At 60.6% G+C, this 17464-nt stretch overlaps 1 protein-coding gene across 2 annotated transcripts; it reads left to right on the top strand.

Moving 5' to 3' along the window:
- Positions 1–1943: 1943 nt before the first annotated feature.
- Positions 1944–17083, top strand: MYO1G (myosin IG). 2 transcript variants are annotated; one of them, XM_030871248.2, is made up of 22 exons: positions 1944–2370; positions 3815–4023; positions 4197–4290; positions 5058–5223; positions 5499–5552; positions 6273–6368; positions 6624–6743; positions 7367–7591; positions 7685–7830; positions 8286–8400; positions 8575–8745; positions 8964–9034; positions 10088–10162; positions 10363–10495; positions 11204–11370; positions 11568–11775; positions 13580–13803; positions 14376–14520; positions 15224–15328; positions 15536–15649; positions 16608–16762; positions 16838–17083. In XM_030871248.2, exons 1-22 carry the CDS (start codon positions 2279–2281, stop codon positions 16992–16994), a joined length of 3042 nt encoding a protein of 1013 aa, XP_030727108.2. In that variant the 5' UTR covers positions 1944–2278; the 3' UTR covers positions 16995–17083. The 2 variants fall into 2 exon arrangements, with proteins under 2 accessions (XP_030727108.2, XP_069902368.1); XM_070046267.1 differs by lacking the exon at positions 15536–15649.
- Positions 17084–17464: the final 381 nt, after the last annotated feature.

Below are 17464 nucleotides of genomic sequence, written 5' to 3'. Positions count from 1 at the left end.
TAAGGCACTGGGTGGCAAATCTTTTGTGCAAGCTGTCAGTGGAGAGCACAGTCCTGATCGCAGTTAAGTGCAGGGCCACAGCAGCAGGGTCTAAAGCTGGGACTGGTTAACCCACGGGCCAACTCCCAACCTAAGAATAGTCTTGACATCTTTACATGGAAAAAAAAAAACCTAAAGAAAACTATTTTGTGACATGAACATTTTTTTTAAGCTTTTTTTTTTTGGCTTTGGCTGTGTTGGGTTTTTGCATTGCTGCATGCAGGCTTTCTCTCTAGTTGTGGCGAGTGGGGACTTGTCTTCGTTGTGGTGCACGGGCTTCTCACTGCAGTGGTTTCTCGTTGCAGAGCATGGTTTCTAGGCTTGTGAGCTTCAGTAGTTGTGGCTCACAGGCTCTAGAGCGCAGGCTCAGCAGTTGTGGTGCACAGGCTTAGTTGCTCCGTCACATGTGGGATCTTCCCGGACCAGGGCTGGAACCCGTGTTCCCTGCAGGCGGATTCTTAACCACTGCACCACCAGGGAAGTCCCATGACATGAAAATTTTATTGAGTTCAGGTTTCAGTGTCTCAAGTTTCACTGGAACAGCCGCATCATTCTTTTCACTTGTTAATTTAATGCAAACCCCAGGCCCAGAGATTGGGGAAGTGAAACCTTGAGGCTCTGTGAGAACTCCCCAGGTACTCTTGAGCTTTGGTTTGGAAAACCCTTCAAAAGCACCAGCCAAAGAGGCAGGGGGTGCGAAGGGAGTCTTCAGAGACTGGGAGGATGGAACTTGACCAGAACTTGCTCACGAGAAGCCCCAGGCCTGGCGCAGGGTGGAGCCAAAGCCTGGTCCGGACTGGAGGGTCCCCTCAGAATAATGGGCGCAGTGCTGTGAAGCTTGGTTTTATCAGGCGTTTGAAAATAAGCACTTTACAATTTCATTAGATATGTATTCGTTTTAAAGTCTCTGAAGGAAAAAAACCCTTGCATATCAAACAATGTTTCAGCGTTTAAAAAGTGAGTTGATTGATGAGGACCTACTGTATAGCACAGGGAACTCCACTCAATGCTCTGTGGTGACCTAAATGGGAAGGAAATCCAAAAAAGGGGATCTATGTATACGTGTAGCTGATTCACTTTGCTGTACAGCAGAAACTAACACATTATAAAGCAGCTATACTCCAATAAAACTTGATTTAAAAAAAGAGACTTTGATCACGCTTGGTTAGAAATTTTATTCTAGTCTCGAGCTAAAATGAACCCCAAATTGTATTCTAGTCTAGACCCTAAATGTCATAGAATAAATTCTTTTATTCATTCAGGTTAAAAAAAAAAAAGTGACTTTACTGAAAGACAGTTCTTAAATAAACTAGCTTTTTGAGTAGAGAATCCCAAAGGTAGTACACGGATGACTCAAACTTGGGAAGTGCGCTGTCTTCCCTGTGCGAGGGGAGAGATGAGAGAGAACTGCCTCGTGTCCCCAACCCGGACGCCGTGTGGTCGAAGTCTGAGCTGGCCCGTCTGGCCACTTGTCAAGGGCCCGCCTGCTCCACGGAGAGGAGTGAGGCCACACCTCTGGGAGATGAGGACCAAGGTGGGACAGGAGGGCTCCTGGCGCAGCTCCTGGGTCTCACTACTAGAGGGACAGGCAGGCGGGCCCCGAGGACACAAAGGACCCTTTTGGGAAACATCCGGAAGCCTGGACCAGTGGCAAGACTGGGTCTCGGCATGACGAACCCAGACCACCAGCCCCGTGGCTGTGGCGGGCTAACCCTGGAAGCTGGCTTTGTGGTTCACACTGCAGCGTGGTCACACTTGGAAGGAGTACTGCCTAGGCTTCTGCCCCAAAGGCCTGGGTATCGGCATTTGTTCACCTTTTGTTGAGGTGCAATGTACCTACCCGAAAATCCGCCTAGTGCTGAGGTCTGAGAGCTGACGGCTTTTGTGGCCACCGCCACGTCAAGAAAACCCTGCTCAGGGGCCCACCCGTGGCCTGGATGCAGCAGGGCTGGGGACCGCAGAGATGCGGCTGCTTGGGGCGAGGGTGAGATCATAGAGGGTCGGAGTTTCCACCGTGAGGCACGCCCTGAGGGGAACCAGGAAGCACGGCTCAGAGCCCCTTGGGAGGGGACGGCAGGCAGGGAGGGCAAACCCTCCCTGGGGCCACAAGAACCCACTTCCTACTTCACCACACTGGCTGCGGGAGGGAGGGCTGGGCCTGTGCGAGAGCACCCCTCCCTTGAGCTGCTCTGCACAGGAAGGTCGGGGCAACCTGGCCTGGGTGCTTCCCGCCGGCAGGATGGAGGACGAAGGACCTGAGTGCGGCAAGCCCGACTTTGTCCTTTTGGACCAAGTGACCATGGAAGACTTCATGGAGAACCTGAAGCTCAGGTAGACCTAGGGCAGGGGCTCCCCTTCTCCCCATCCCCACTCCCGCTGGTCTCCGCCAGCCCCAGCCCGCTGTCTGCGTGACTGCAGGGGGACGTTGGGACAGGAAGGACTGTCGCCTCAGGGCCAGGGCAACCAGCCAGTGCTAGAGCAGGCTTCCCAGACCCGGGCCTCCCACACAGCCCAGGTGCCTCCTGACCCCTCCTCCTGGCAGGTGCCAGGCCCCCGGACCGGGTGGATGCTCCGTCCCCCTAGTGGGGCTGTGCTGGGCCCTGGGGGCTCCAAGGGAAGTGGTCAGGGCCCACCCTGGGGGGTACAGGTGGACAAGCTGAGATGACACTCTCAGGGGGGCATGTGGAGTGCTTCAGGGCATGGCCGGTAGAAGTGACACGGGGCCCTATTTGCCAGAGGGCAGAGGACAGGGAGGAGTTGGTCGTGGCACCAGGAGCTGGCTTCATCCCTGGACAGCCAGGGGGAGCAGAAGGTGACTGTGCAGAGCTTGGGGACAGGTCCCACTGACCCCCGATTGCTGAAGTCAGGTACAGGCGGGCCCTGAGCCAAGGTCAGGGCTGTGGGATGGAGAGTCAGACAGGAAATGAGCTGCTCTTTTGGGGGCAGAGAGCTAAGCATGATTTCACTTCATTCCTATAAACTAGCTTCTGAGACAGGTATTACCATCTCCGTATTAACGATGGAACCCCGAGCCTGGGGCCACACAGCTTGCAGATGGGAGAGTCTGTCTCCAGCAGGTCCCGGGTGTGCAGGGAGCCAAGCCAGGGAACTCCCGCGTCCGTCTGAGGCAGCTGAGGAAGAGGAACCCGGACCGGCTGTCAGGGGCAGGGCGGGTCCGTCAGGGCAGCAGGCTCCTCCCAGGGCAGAAGAGTCGAGGGAGGGATGATGCACACAGGCACCCTTCCGGGTGACTAGGCTCCTGCCGGGAAGCGCCCAGAACTCCCCGGGGGGGGGGGGGTTGGCACCCCTCCCAGTCCCTGCTGTCTGGGTGGGGCTGGGCGGGGTCGCTTCTGCTTCTGGGTCCCCGCCCAGGTCTTGAGGCGGAAACAGCTGGAGGCCCCTCCCTCCGCCTCCCACCCCCATCTGCTCTGGTCCTCAACCCAGCTTCCCACACTGCCAGCTCTGCCTTGGCCCGCGAGGCCTGGGGCAAGTCAGTCCCTTAATAAAGCGGGTAGTCATGATTCCCGTGACATCAGGATCCCCGTGGAGAGCAGCCTGGATCCCACCACCACCTCGTGTGGGGTGCGACTCCCGGCAAACGGCACCAGGAAGGCTCAAGTCAGCCGGCACCCCCTCTCCCCCCGACTCCCTCGTCTACTCTCAGCCCTGCGGGTGGGCCAGGGCCCCAAGGCTTCCCGCCTGGGCCCAATGCCCCGGGACCTAGGTGTGTGTCCCCGAGGCCCCGAGCACTGAGGACCGGCCCTGCCTGTGCCAGGTTCGAGAAGGGCCACATCTACACGTACATCGGTGAAGTGCTGGTGTCCGTGAACCCCTACCAGGAGCTGCCCCTGTACGGGCCCGAGGCCATCGCCAGGTACCAGGGACGCGAGCTCTATGAGCGGCCGCCCCACCTGTACGCTGTGGCCAACGCTGCCTACAGGGCGATGAAGCGCCGGTCCAGGGATACCTGCATTGTTATCTCAGGTACCTGCCCTGCAGCCAGGGCCCAGGCTCTGGCTCACAGCCTCCCTGCGCCCCGGTGTTTTCATCTGTCAATGATGGGGAGGTGACTGGAGCACCTGGGAGTGGGGATGGGCACCGGGAGCTGGTTAAGGGGGAGCAGCCAGAAATTGTCTGACTGTCCTTCCTTCCGGCAGGGGAGAGTGGGGCAGGGAAGACGGAAGCCAGCAGGCACATCATGCAGTACATCGCTGCCGTCACCAACCCGAGCCAGCGGGCCGAGGTGGAGAGGTGAGGCTGGGGAGGGGGTGGGGAGCGGCCTCATGCCTGGTGGGGGGCAAGAGACACAATGGAGCCCGGCTCAGGCCAAGTTCAGTGGCTGTCAGCAAGCCTCCAGGTGAGCCGCAGCCCGGACCTCTCGACCCCAGGAGAGGCGAGGCCCAGCACGTGGGTGCCCTTCCCCTAGGGACAGGAAGGGAGTGAGGTGCAGAGGGCCGACAGAGGGGTGCCGAGCCCTCACCGGGACCTGATGGAAGTGGAGAGGTTGGCTGGCCCATCAGGAAGGCCCAGGATGCCAGGCCGGGTGTCAGGGTTTGGGTCAGGAACCCAGGGCCCACCTGCCTGCCAGTTGCTCACCAGCGGGCATTTGTAGGGGCTGTGTGGGAGCCCCGGCTCTTCCTGTTGAGGTGGGGTAAGGTGGGGTTCGGGGCAGGAGTGGGGTGGGAACAGCGATGGAAGTTCCCAAGCACACACGGCTGGCAGCGCCGAGCGTGCAGACCCAGCTCCTCACCGGGCTGCAGCTTTGGTCTGGAAAGGCAGGGCCAGTGCCTTTCAAGGCTCAAGGCTTTATAGGACAACCGACGTGAGCCCCCTGCAGGTGCCTTTCCCGGCATCTCAGAGTCAAAGGCCTGCAAGGGGCAGCGCAGGGTGAGGCCAGGCCCTCAGGCTCCCTCTCCTCCTGTGATGGGGTAGCCTCAGACGGGGGATGCTGGACCTGGGCACGGCCCCCAGCGCGAGGTCTTTGCGCTACAGCCCCTCGGCCCCTCTGCCCCCCGCAGGGTCAAGGACGTGCTGCTCAAGTCCACCTGCGTGCTGGAGGCCTTAGGCAACGCTCGCACCAACCGCAACCACAACTCCAGCCGCTTCGGCAAGTACATGGATATCAACTTTGACTTCAAAGGAGACCCTGTGGGGGGACACATCCACAGCTACCTGCTGGAGAAGGTGGGCCTTAACACTGAGACCCTGGGCAGGTGGGCCGCACAAAGGCCTCCCTTGGGGGGACCAGGCAGAGCTGCCCCACCACGCCGAGCCCCCCAGGCCTGGCATCCTGGGGACAGGAACCTACCTTCTCAGGTGTCCCAGCTTCACTGGGCGGGGCTCCCCCTGAAGCCAGGTCAGCCACCACCCCCACCTGCACTGCCCCAGGGGCTCTGGGACAGGTCCCCTGGGGTGGGGCCAACATCCAGGCCTCTGTCCAGCTGCTCCTCTCTCCTCAGTCTCGGGTCCTCAAGCAGCACGTGGGCGAGAGGAACTTCCATGCCTTCTACCAGGTGAGCCAAAGCAGGCAGGGGGAGACCTGCAGGGAAGGCCTTCTGATTGCCCCACCCACAGTCCCTTTCCTTCCCCTCTCCCTCCGTTCCATCGCCCCAGCCCCGCCCCTACTGCAGTGGGAGCTCCCTGGACGTGGCTGTGTGTACACCTTATTCATCTGACTCTGACGTGGGGTCCCCCGGATGCGGGCAGGGCAGTGTCCACACCATGTCTGACACTGAGGTGGATTCTGGACACTGATAGTGTCTACACTGGGTTAGACCCACTGAGGTGGTGTCTCCCTGGACTCAGGTGGTTACACCATGTTTGGCCCACTGAGGCGGGGTCTCCTTGGACTTGGGTGGTATCTACATTCTTTCTGACTCACCGAAGTGCGTCTGCCTGGACATTGGCAGCGTCTACATCGTGTCTGATCACTGAAGTAGGTCCTCCCAGGACACAGGCAATGTCTGCAATGTGTCTGACCTCTGAAGTGGGTCTCTGTGGTCACTCTCTGTGACCACTGAAGTGGTCTTTCCCTGGATAGGTGTGGTGTCTACACAGTATCTGACCTAGAAGTAGGTTCTCCCTGGGCTCCGGTGTCCACACCATCACTGTGCTGACCCACACCATGAATTTGTTGGGTCAGCGGTGGTTGAAGGACGCGTCTGTTTGTCCTGCGTACGTGGGTGGGGTCTTTGGAGCTCAGGGGCCTAACGGAGGGGTGTCGGGTCCTCCAGGTGCTGCGGGGCTGTGAGGACAAAGAGCTGCAAGAACTGCACCTGCAGAGAAACCCTGCGCTATATAATTTCACCCGCCAGGGGGCGGGGCTCAGTGTGAGTGGGGGCAGGGAGCCGAGGCTCTAATCACGCTTAGTCCCAGGACCCTGGTGCTAGTGGCCAGTGGCTTCAGCAGGGGCCAGGGCGGTGTGCATGGTTTAGAGGGACTGGGGGTGCCCTGACTCGGCGGGCTTTCAGTTGGAGGAATCGGGGCTCAGTGCCGGGATGGGGGTGCAGTGGGTGAGCATGCTCCCTGGGACAGAGGAGTCGAGGCTCAGCGTGGCACTGGGTGCTGGGACCTTTCTCCCCCAGGTCTTGGACAGTGATGAGAAGAGCCACCACCAGGCGGTGACGGAGGCCATGCGGGTGATCGGCTTCAGTCCTGAGGAGGTGGCCTCCGTGCACCGGATCCTGGCCTCCATCCTGCACCTGGTGAGCCCGGCTGTGGGCTCTGCGGCCATTTCCCCACGCGGTGCCCTGGCCGGGTGCCTCCCCTGGAGGAGGAGACTGGCCTCTGACAACCAGCCATGTAACTGGCCCACTTCTCCCTCTGCTGAAACTGAGTTGCTTTGGCTGTGGGTTCCCACAGGCCGGGCCCTGAGCCGTGGGCCCTGCGTGCCCAGAATGGGCCTGGTCCTTGTCTGCTAGATCAGCCCGGACTTAGCAGGCAAGGGCAGTCTGGGCTCAGTAAAGCTGAACACATGCAGACTGGCCTTTTGCTTCCATCACCTAAGAGCTGTGTGGCCTTGGGCAGGTTACTCAGCGCCTCTGAGCCTTAGTTCTCTCTGAGGAAGCATGAGGAATGGGTAGCACATAGCCAGCTGCAGAAGGATGCAGTGGGACCATTCACATGACATTCGGGTGGGAAGCCTTGGGGAAGGCTCTGGCATGCTCCAGGAAGCGCTCCCCTCTCTCTCTCTCTGGCTGTGTATGTGGTAGAAGCCAAGCTCTACTGTACCCCGCGTCCCTGCCTCCCCCCGCGCCCCCAGGGGCAGAGGGGTGCAGCAGGCTCCTCTGAGGCGCGGAGCCTGACTTCATGGTTCCCGCATCACCAGGGAAACATCAAGTTTGTGGAGCTGGAGGAGGGCAGTCTGGAGCAGAGGGGCCTGGCGGTGACTGATGAGGTGCTGGTGGACCACGTGGCTGAGCTGACGGCCACACCCCGGGAGATGGTGCTGCGCTGCCTGCTGGCTCGCACCGTGGCCTCGGGAGGCAGGGAACTCATCGAGAAGGGCCACACTGCGGCCGAGGCCAGCTATGCCCGGGACGCCTGTGCCAAGGTGCTCTGGAGGTGGGGGGGCAACCTGGAGGCCTTCCCGGAGGAGACGAGGCCAGAGGCAGTCAGAGGCAGCTGGCTCCTGGCCTCTTCCCAGGCAGTGTACCAGCGGCTGTTTGAGTGGGTGGTGGACCGGATCAACCGTGTCATGGAACCCCGGGACCGGGACCCCCGACGCGACGGCAAGGACACAGTCATCGGCGTGCTGGACATCTACGGCTTCGAGGTGTTCCCTGTCAACAGGTGGGTAGCCCTGCCACCACACCCTGACCCCGCCCACCCTCTAAGGCCGCCTTAGTCCTGGGGAGCTCGGCTGGGCTGGGGAGCAGGGGGTCCGGCGTCAGTGCCAGTCGGTCCCTGGCCCCAGGCTTGTGCCTTCAAGCCGGCCTCAGCTGTGCCGCCGTCCACTGGTGCCTGGGAAGGCGATATCTCGGCTCACTTCCCGTCGCTGGGACTCCCAGATCCACTCCAGGGCGTGCGTGCTGGACTTGGGGGCAGGCGGGTAAAAGAGCGGCCCGGAGCGGGAGATGCTCCCCGACAGAGAGGCCACTTGGGACGCCTGGCACCAGCGCCCTCAGGCAGACTTCTGGGGATCTGTTCGCGGGGAAGCCTGCCATTTGTTGCGCTCGTTCCCCGTGGAGCCAAAGCCCTGAGGTGGGCGGTCGAGGCATGACTCTCAGCGGCCCCTCCGCCCCCAGCTTCGAGCAGTTCTGCATCAATTACTGCAACGAGAAGCTGCAGCAGCTCTTCATCCAGCTCATCCTGAAGCAGGAGCAGGAAGAGTACGAGCGGGAGGGCATCGCCTGGCAGAGCGTGAGTGCCGGGCCGTCCTGCACAGCGCGGGCCCGGAGGGAGAGGCATGGCGCTGGGCGGGCGGGTGTGTGCAGAGGAGGGCGGGTGGGGGGGTGGGGGAGCGGGCGCCGGGCAGGAACTCGGGCGCGAGGCCGGTGACGGGGCTCGGGAGCTGCCCTGTTTGCCCTCCCGCAGGTGGAGTACTTCAACAACGCCACCATCGTGGACCTGGTGGAGCGGCCCCACCGGGGCATCCTGGCTGTGCTGGATGAGGCCTGCGGCAGCGCGGGCCCCATCACCGACCGGATCTTCCTGCAGACCCTGGACACGCACCACCGCCACCATCCGCACTACACCAGCCGCCAGGTGCCCCTCCGCCCCTGCGGTCTCCCCCGCCCTGTGCACCCCCGGCTGGTCCCAGCACTGGAAAGGGCGCCACAGGTGCCACGCTGCCTGTCTTGGGGTGGGGGTGGGGTCCTTGGCGGTGGCTCAGCCTTCTCTGCAGGACTGCCCCCCTCCCCCTCCCCCAGATCCCCCCACACCTTCTGTGCCTTGACCTGGCCTGCCTCCCCCCCCCGCCATAGCTCTGCCCCACAGACAAGACCATGGAGTTTGGCCGAGACTTCCGGATCAAGCACTATGCAGGGGATGTCATGTAAGGGCCCCCCACTGAGCGTCTGGTCCCCCTCCTCTGCCCCTTCCCCTTTTTAAGGCACTGAAAATATTCCCTTCACCAGATTCACAAGTAAAAAGCATACATACAATGGGGCTTTTAAGATAGCGATTCTCAGCCCTGGCTGCATCATAGAATCTTCTGGGAAGCTTTTTAAAAAACACCCATTTCTGGGAGAGGGGCTGGAGATTCCGAGGTGCAGCCCGGGTGGACCTCTGCTTCTAGGCCAGGGCCAGTTCTCGTCACACTTTGAGCAAAGCCTGCACATCAAGGTGCAGGCCAGCAAGGAGGAGCAGAGGGGCGAGAGGCTGTGTCTCTAACAAGCTCCCAGGCCAGATGGACACTGCGGGTCCTCAGGCCACACACTGAGTACCGAGGCCCCAGGTGTCTTCCAGGAGTGGCCATGATTATTATTAATTTCCCTGTCACTCACCTCACCTGGAGGTGGATCTGAGGTGATACAGAGAGAGGCACAAGTGTCCAACGTGTCCTTCTCAAGGAGAAGAAATAAGAGTCCAAAAGACGAAGCCACCAGAAGTCAGATCCCATGGCCTTGAGCCTTTCTAGGAGCTGCAAGTGAAGCCAAGATTTTAGCACTGAGCTTTCTAACAGTCAAAGGATGAGACGATGAATCTGAGGCTCTCGGTGCCACTGGAACAAAATAGACCAATGACTCAGGAGTTCCTGGTTGTAATTGCAATCGCCGATATTTTTGGAAACTCAGTAGGCGCTGTTCTGAGCTCATGGTCTCTGTTGAGGCACAGAGAGTTTAAGTAACTTGTCCTAGGTCAGGTCACACCGCGTGTATGTGCTAGGGCCAGGGTTCAGTGATGCGACATTTGGCATCTCTCAGGAGAGAAGCTTTGGAGGGAGGAGGGCTTCTGTGATGAGAGGGAAGACAGAAAGGACAGGGGAAGGAAGACGAGCACGTGAGGAGGAAGGAAGAGAGGCTCACCAGGTGGGGGGAGGGGGAGGGGCATGCTGGGGGCCGTCCGAGGGCCCCATCTCCTCAGTGGCCCTGTCCCCCCCGACCAGGTACTCGGTGGAGGGCTTCATTGACAAGAACAGAGACTCCCTCTTCCAGGACTTCAAGCGGCTGCTGTACAACAGGTGAGCAGGCTCCGTGGGCATGCGTGTGGGCACCAGAGGGCGAGGGCCCAGGGGCTCTGGCTGGAAGGGCCTTCAGACACTCCAGTCTGACCCTCACAGACAGCCTGAGGGTCAAAGCTGAGGCCATGAAGCTTACAAATGGCCAGGCTGGGGTGTGGGCTGTCCTGGAGGGCGGCTGGCCATGCAGCCTGTGTCCACAGCACGGACCCCACCCTGCGGGCCATGTGGCCAGATGGGCAGCAGGACATCACGGAGGTGACCAAGCGCCCCCTGACGGCTGGCACGCTCTTCAAGAACTCCATGGTGGCCCTGGTGGAAAACCTGGCCTCCAAGGTACGGGCCCCCCCCCCGCAACCCCACCCTGAGTCTGGATCCTTCCGGATCCTTCTGTTTCCTCTCTGCTGCAAGCCACAACCCCTCCAGCAGGGAGGGACCGGCCACTGCACAGGTTAAGATGCCCTGGACGAGGCCAAGGCTTGAGTAAATGTGGGGTCCCAGCAGCCTTCCCCTGGCCTCATTGCCTCTTGGGGATGGGCTGGGGGAGACCTTGCTCAGAGCTTGGGTTGGCTCAGCCCTGGTGCTGCCCAGATACGGGTTAGCTTCTGGAAGCTGGGGTCACAGGGACAGGAAAGTGGCGCGAGCACCTTACAGAGCTTGGGGCCTAAAGTCAGAGGGGGCAGTGGAAGGACAGCAGAATATCCAGAGACTCAGCAGGGCCTCTGGGAAGCGAAAGGAAGGGCTAAGGGGCTTTGCTGCCCGGTCGGAACCTGGCTCTGGGCCAGCCTCCTGCCCGCACCCAGCACTGGGCTCCCAGGTCCCATGCTGCCCGCCACCCCTCATCCCCAGTCTCCTCCTGGCCTCAGCCTTCGGCCTGCCCTTGGGCCCTCAGCCTCCCCTTCCCCTGAGAGCCTCTTCCCCACGCGGACAGACGGCAGCGTGGGAGGATGGAGACGGCAGGATGGAGACAGCTCACTTGCTGCCCCTGCCAGGTGACTGTAGGGCCGTGACACTGGCCTCTCCGAGTGTCCTTTGTCCCCACAGGAGCCCTTCTACATCCGCTGCATCAAGCCCAATGAGGACAAGTTGGCCGCGAAGCTGGACGAGGGCCACTGTCGGCACCAGGTCGCATACCTGGGGCTGCTGGAGAACGTGAGGGTCCGCAGGGCTGGCTTCGCTTCCCGCCAGCCCTATTCTCGATTCCTGCTCAGGTACGGCCCCCTCCCCCAGGGGCGTGTCCTTGAGGGGTTCCAGCAGCGGGGCCGCGGGGCGCTTTTCAGACTTCAAGGCGGGAGCCTGCATGCATGGGGTCGGGGTGGGGGGGAATGGGGGCGGGGCGAGTCAAGGCGGGGCGAATCCGCACTCCTCCACAGGGTCTGGCGCCCACTGCCCGGTCCTTCTGTGACAGGTACAAGATGACCTGTGAGTACACGTGGCCAAACCACCTACTGGGCTCCGATAGGGCGGCCGTGAGCGCCCTCCTGGAGCAGCACGGGCTGCAGGGGGACGTGGCCTTCGGCCACAGCAAACTCTTCATCCGTTCGCCCCGGACGCTGGTCACGCTGGAGCAGAGCCGCGCGTGTCTCATCCCCATCATCGTGCTGCTGCTACAGAAGGTGCGGTGGGGCTGGATGGCCCCCAGGGAGGGCGTGGGAGGATGGGCAGGAGAGAGCTGTGTGCGTTACCTGGGGGGAGGGGAGAGATGGATGTGTACCACCCGGAGTTGGGGGGATGTGCGTTACCTGGGGGGAGCACAGGCACACTTCCAAGTACCGGAGGAGCCCCCGCTCGCCGGTGACAAACCGACACTGAAACTGACTTAAGCAAAAAGTGGGGCTGTTGTTCGGGTCCCCTCTGTTCCGTGGCCACCAGCCTCAGGCCCAGGTGCTCAAAACAAGACACTCAGGAATCTGGCTTCCTTCCTTCCTTTCTTTTTTCCTTCTTTTCTTCCATTTATTCTGAAAGATTTCAGACCTGGAGAAAAGCGTGCAGAATGGTGTGCTCTATTCCCACATGCTACTGCCCTGTGTCAAACACGTCACGTGACCAACGTGGTTTTGGGTAGACATCGCACCTCTATCCCAGTTATTCGGAAGCAAATCATTTCATTTATAATCATTTCAGTATGTCTTCCCAAAGGATAAGGATTCTCCCACCTCTCCCCATAACTTTTTATTTTTAACATTTCAAACCTACAGAAAAGTGGAAAGATTTGTACAATGATTACTATTCACCTGGATTGCTCCAATTATGTTCTCCCCTCCCCCCCGTCTTTGTCTCTCTGTCTCTATCTCTCTTTCTCCATACGCACATACAGATACTCACATATGCATATATTTGTATTTTTTCCCAAACCATATAAAGTAATGACACCCCTAAATCCTTCAGCACGCATATCCTAAGAACAAGGTCATCCACCTTTACAACCACACTGACATTAGCACATTCAAGAAGCCTAACACTGGGAGTTCCCTGGCGGTGCAGTGGTTAGGGCCCTGCGCTTCCACTGCAGGGGGCACGGGTTCCATCTCTGGTGGGGGAACTAAGATCCCGCATGCTGCAGGGCATGGCCAAAAAAAAAAAAAAAGAAACAAACAAACAAAAAAAGAAACCTAACACTGATAAAATATATTCTACACATCTGAATGTCTAATATGTAGGCCATATTTAAATTTCTGAAAGGGTCCCACTATGACCCATTACATCTTTTATTTTTTAATTCTTAAATGGTATGGTAGAGCAGTCTTTTTTTTTTGGCTATGTTGGGTCTTTGCTGCTGCACACGGGCTTTCTCTAGTTGCGGCGAATGGGGGCTACTCTTTGTTGCAGTGCGTGAGCTTCTCACCGCGGTGGCTTCTCTTGTTGCGGAGCACGGGCTCTAGGCGCGCGGGCTTCAGTAGGTGTGGCACGCAGGCTTAGTTGCTCCGCAGAATGTGGACCTTCTTGACCCAGGGATCGAACCCGTGTCCCCTGCATTGGCAGGCGGATTCTTAACCCCTGCGCCACCAGGGAAGTCCTCCATTACATCTTTTAAAAACCCAGAATCCAACTAAGGACGACACACTGCATTTCATTGTTACCTCTGTTATCTCCTATAACACACAGGTTTTTTTTTTAAGAACATGACCTAATAGCATCACAGAAACAGGATTTAGAAAGTTCACACTGACTTGCTGCTGTCCTGTCCAGTCAATAACCACACGTCCCCAGTCGTGTCCTCAGTCTGTTCAACTCAGGGTCTATACGTTGCTTAAGTCTCTTTTAATCTGTGGGTTCGCTGGGCCGCTTGCCTTGTAGGATCTTCAGTCTGGGTTTTGATGGTTACATTCTCGGGTGCCCCTCCATTTTGGGGTCTCCTAAGGTGAGGGAGGCGGGGCCTGGCAGGGCCTAATGGAGCACCACCTCCCACTGGCCCCCCAGGCATGGCGAGGCACGCTGGCCAGGCGGCACTTCCGGCGACTGAGGGCCGTCTACACCATCATGCGCTGGTTCCGGAGGCACAAGGTGCGCGCTCACCTGGCAGAGATGCAGCGGCGATTCCAGGCTGCACGGCAGCCCCCGCTCTACGGCCGTGACCTTGTGTGGCCGCTGCCCCCTGCTGTGCTGCAGCCTTTCCAGGACATCTGCCAGGCGCTCTTCTGCAGGTACTCGCCCTCTGCCACCGCCCCTCACTCTTTTCCACTCAGCTAGAGCCCACTGAACACCCGGACCGGGCCATCTGAACCCCTTGGTGCTAGCCAGGAGACAGGTGGTCCCACTGGATAAGCAGAAAACAGGGGGCTGTGCACATCAGCTGGCTGCCCACACCCCACAGCCGGTGGAAGATTCCTAATGTCCCCAGCACCATTCTGGACATCTGGAGGGGATGCAGGCCTCCATCTCCTTGCTAGAGGCTTGCAGGGAGGGTGGTGGGTCAGAGCTAGAAGTGGGGGAAACTCTGCAACTGAGCAGGGCTTTGAAGGCTGAGTAGGAGTTCTTTAGGAGAGGTGTGAAGGGCAACCAGCACGCTCAGAGCAGGAGAGGCCACCTTCCACTGAGACCAGGGAGGCTGGGACACAGAGGGTGGCTAGTGCCTGGCTGAGGGGCCTGGCCTTATCCTGTGGGGGAAGGGACATGAAAAGGCACTAATGTGTGTTCTCAGGAAAAGGGGCAGAACCAGGAGTAGGGAAGGGTGAGGCCTGCACAGGGGTCTGTCTGACCACCTGGCCCTCTCCAGGTGGCGGGCCCGGCAGCTGGTGAAGAACATCCCCCCTTCAGACATGGCTCAGATCAAGGCCAAGGTGGCCGCCATGGCGGCCCTGCAGGAGCTGCGACAGGACTGGGGCTGCCGGCGGGCCTGGGCCCGGGACTACTTGTCCTCCGTAAGTGTCAGGGCTGTGGGGTCTGGGTGCCAAGAAGAGGCTCAAGGCTGAAACCTTGCCCATGTCCGCCTCAGCTGTCCTCTCCTTGAGCCTGGCTGTCCTGTGGGCTGTACCCCTCTGTTCCTGCCCCTGGCCTCTGAAGTTCAAGGGTTTTCACCCAGAACCAGCTAGCCTGGGCTTTACTCAGCACCTCCCCCTCTGCCCTACTCCTACTTGCCTTCCTGTGTTTTCAGGTCAGCCCCCCCATTCTCCGGCACAGATCCCCCTTCTTAGGCACAGCCCCCTGACTCCATGCCATGGCCCCCCTTGGCCCACATGGGTGCTGTGAGCCGCCCCCTGGCCCCATTCTGCAGGGGATGAAGGCTCAGGGGCGAGAGGTTTGCCCAGGTGGGTGGCTGGGCATGGAGGAGCGAGGTCCCACCAGCCCCTTCCATCTCTCAGTCTGCCCGGGCCTGGCGTGGGGAGCTGGGCTGGTGGGTGGTGTGGACGGCACAGACATGTGTGCCTAGAACCTCAGGGCTGCAGGGGGTCTGTGCGGTGGGCCTTAGGGAAGCCAGCGTGGCAGGTGGACCCACCAGGAGGCTGGCGCATGGCCTGACGAGGTTCTCTGAGGTCAAGGATAACTGTGCCAATTCCCTGAGAGTTGCTGTCAGTCAAGCATGGTCCCAAGACCCCATCCCAAGCAGCCCCCATCTGTCCTCAGGCCACAGACAACCCCACAGCCTCAGGCCTGTTTGCTCAGCGACTGAAGACGCTTCGGGAAAAGGACGGCTTCGGGGCCGTGCTCTTCTCCAGCCATGTCCGAAAGGTGAGCAGTGGATACAGGGCTGCAGGCCCGTGGCAGCCCTGGCCCAGGCCTAGCTTAGAGGTTTCACAGCTGACCCTGAAACTTCAAAAGTCGTCAGCTCCAGTCCCGTCAGTGAGAGAGTGGCCTCAGGGAGGCGAGGCCACTGGCCACACCTGCTGGGGAGCCCCCTGGGGCAGGCAAGTGACCCTGAGAGCACCTGTCCTGCAGGTGAATCGCTTCAACAAAAGCCGGGACCGGGCGCTTCTGCTCACAGACCGGCACCTCTACAAGCTGGAGCCGGGCCGGCAGTACCGGGTGATGCGGGCCGTGCCCCTGGACGTGGTGAGCCCTGTGCGGGGGCGGGGGCATCCGTGAGGCCCTAGCTGGCCTGGTGTCCTGCTGGGCACTGCCGGGCCCCTCCCCTCATGCCTACCTGGGATGGCCGGAGCTTTCTAGAACTCAGCATCAGCTCAGGACGGCAACTCCTCCCCCGCCCCATGCACCCCTGCTGAACAGCCTGCAGAGGCTTCCGGTTGCCCCACGGGTGGGGGGCCCAGAACCCCATCCTCAGCCTCCTCGCCCCCCTCCTGCTCCACTCTTTGGCAGAACGAAATGCCAAATGGCCCCTCTTCCCCACATCTGTGCCAGTGCCTGCCCGGGGGTCTCCGCCACTGGACCGCGTGGAGCTGGCTGCAGTGTGTGGCTGCCACCCCTGGGACCCTGTCCCCGCCTTCCACCCCTCTGTCCAGTTCTGTGACCCACTTGCTCCCTGGAGTCGCAGCTCATATTCCCACAGGCCAAGGGGCAACCCAGGGCAGGGACTGAGGCTGGGAGTCCGTGTAACTGTCAGGCTGGAGGACCATCCGGTATGGTGGCCACGACCCATGTGGCTATTTAAATGCAATGAAAAGGAAAGAAAAGTAAAAGTTCAGCTCCTCAGTGGCACCAGCACATTCAGGTGCTGGAGAGCCACAGGTGAGCAGTGGTGCCACGTTAGACTGTGCAGATCTAGAACATTCCATCAGGGCAAAAAGCCCTCGTGTGCGGTGCGCCCTGCCCGACCCTCGCCTTTATGGGCAGAACCAGAGAGGGAGGAAGGGGACCTAGAGGGGACAGCAGGGTTGTGGGGCCTGGGGGAGAGGAGGGGAGCTCGGGAGAGGCCGAGGGGAGCGGGCGGGGTGCTGGGGAGGGGAAGATGCGTGCGGGGGGCGGGCCTGTGCTGCTGGGCTGTGGGGTGGAGGTGCAGGTTTGGGGAGGAGGGCCTGCCGCGCCCCTGACCCTGAGACCCCGCCCCCTTCAGGTGACCGGGCTGAGCGTGACCAGCGGGCGGGACCAGCTGGTGGTGCTGCACGCGCGGGGCTACGACGACCTGGTGGTGTGTCTGCACCGCTCCCGGCCGCCACTGGATAACCGCGTCGGGGAGCTGGTGGGCGTGCTGGCCGCGCACTGCCAGGGGTGAGTCTCGGGGCGCGGGGGCAGCTGCGGGGCTGCGGAGCCCTGCCCGTCCTGACCCTGACCTCCGTCCTTCAGGGAGGGCCGGGCCCTGGAGGTCCGCGTCTCCGACTGCATCCCGCTGACCCAGCGCGGGGCTCGGCGCCTGGTCTCCGTGGAGCCCAAGTCGGAGCAGCCAGAGCCGGATTTCCGCTGCAGCCGCGGTACCTTCACCCTCCTGTGGCCGGACTGCTGAGCCGGCCTACCTGCCCGCACCGGGGCCTGGCCGAGGGGTTCTCCACCCGCGCCCACACCGGGGAAGGATCGCAGTCTCGCTGTGCAATAAAGGACGCTGAGTCTGTGATGGGCGTAGGCTTGTGTCGGGGGGCGGACAGTCTCCAGCCACCGCCGATTTGGCAAATGTCACCCCAGTGTCCTCTGCTGACCCCTGAATCCAAGGCTGCCCCTCTTGGGTTTCCGAATGTCCCCAGCGCCTTGGTCTCTTTCTCTCTCCTCCCCTCCTGTAGGACTCCATTGTTCCTATTGGGCCATTGGGGAAGCTTGAGGGTCCCAGGGCCGTCTTGGGACGGGGCTTGGGCAGAGCACACACTGGGGGCACACACTGTCCCAGCTGCTGTCTGTGTCGGTGCTGGGTATGGGCATCCCACGGCCTGGGAACCCTACCTCTGGGACACCGGTAGCCAGGACCCCCCAGACTCTGGGAGC

This window comes from Globicephala melas, chromosome 9, assembly GCF_963455315.2.
Source record: "Globicephala melas chromosome 9, mGloMel1.2, whole genome shotgun sequence".
NCBI lineage: Eukaryota > Metazoa > Chordata > Mammalia > Artiodactyla > Delphinidae > Globicephala > Globicephala melas.
Note: the sequence above shows the minus strand (reverse complement) of the source record. Positions and strands in the feature narration are given on the sequence as shown.

Bases quoted from the DNA above. Each gene is read 5' to 3' on its own strand.
- MYO1G (XM_030871248.2), top strand. From the start codon at position 2,279: ATGGAGGACGAAGGACCTGAGTGCGGCAAGCCCGACTTTGTCCTTTTG. The intron at 14,521-15,223 runs GTAAGTGTCAGG...ATCTGTCCTCAG, and splicing joins CCCGGGACTACTTGTCCTCC to GCCACAGACAACCCCACAGC. The intron at 16,763-16,837 runs GTGAGTCTCGGG...TCCGTCCTTCAG, and splicing joins CTGGCCGCGCACTGCCAGGG to GGAGGGCCGGGCCCTGGAGG.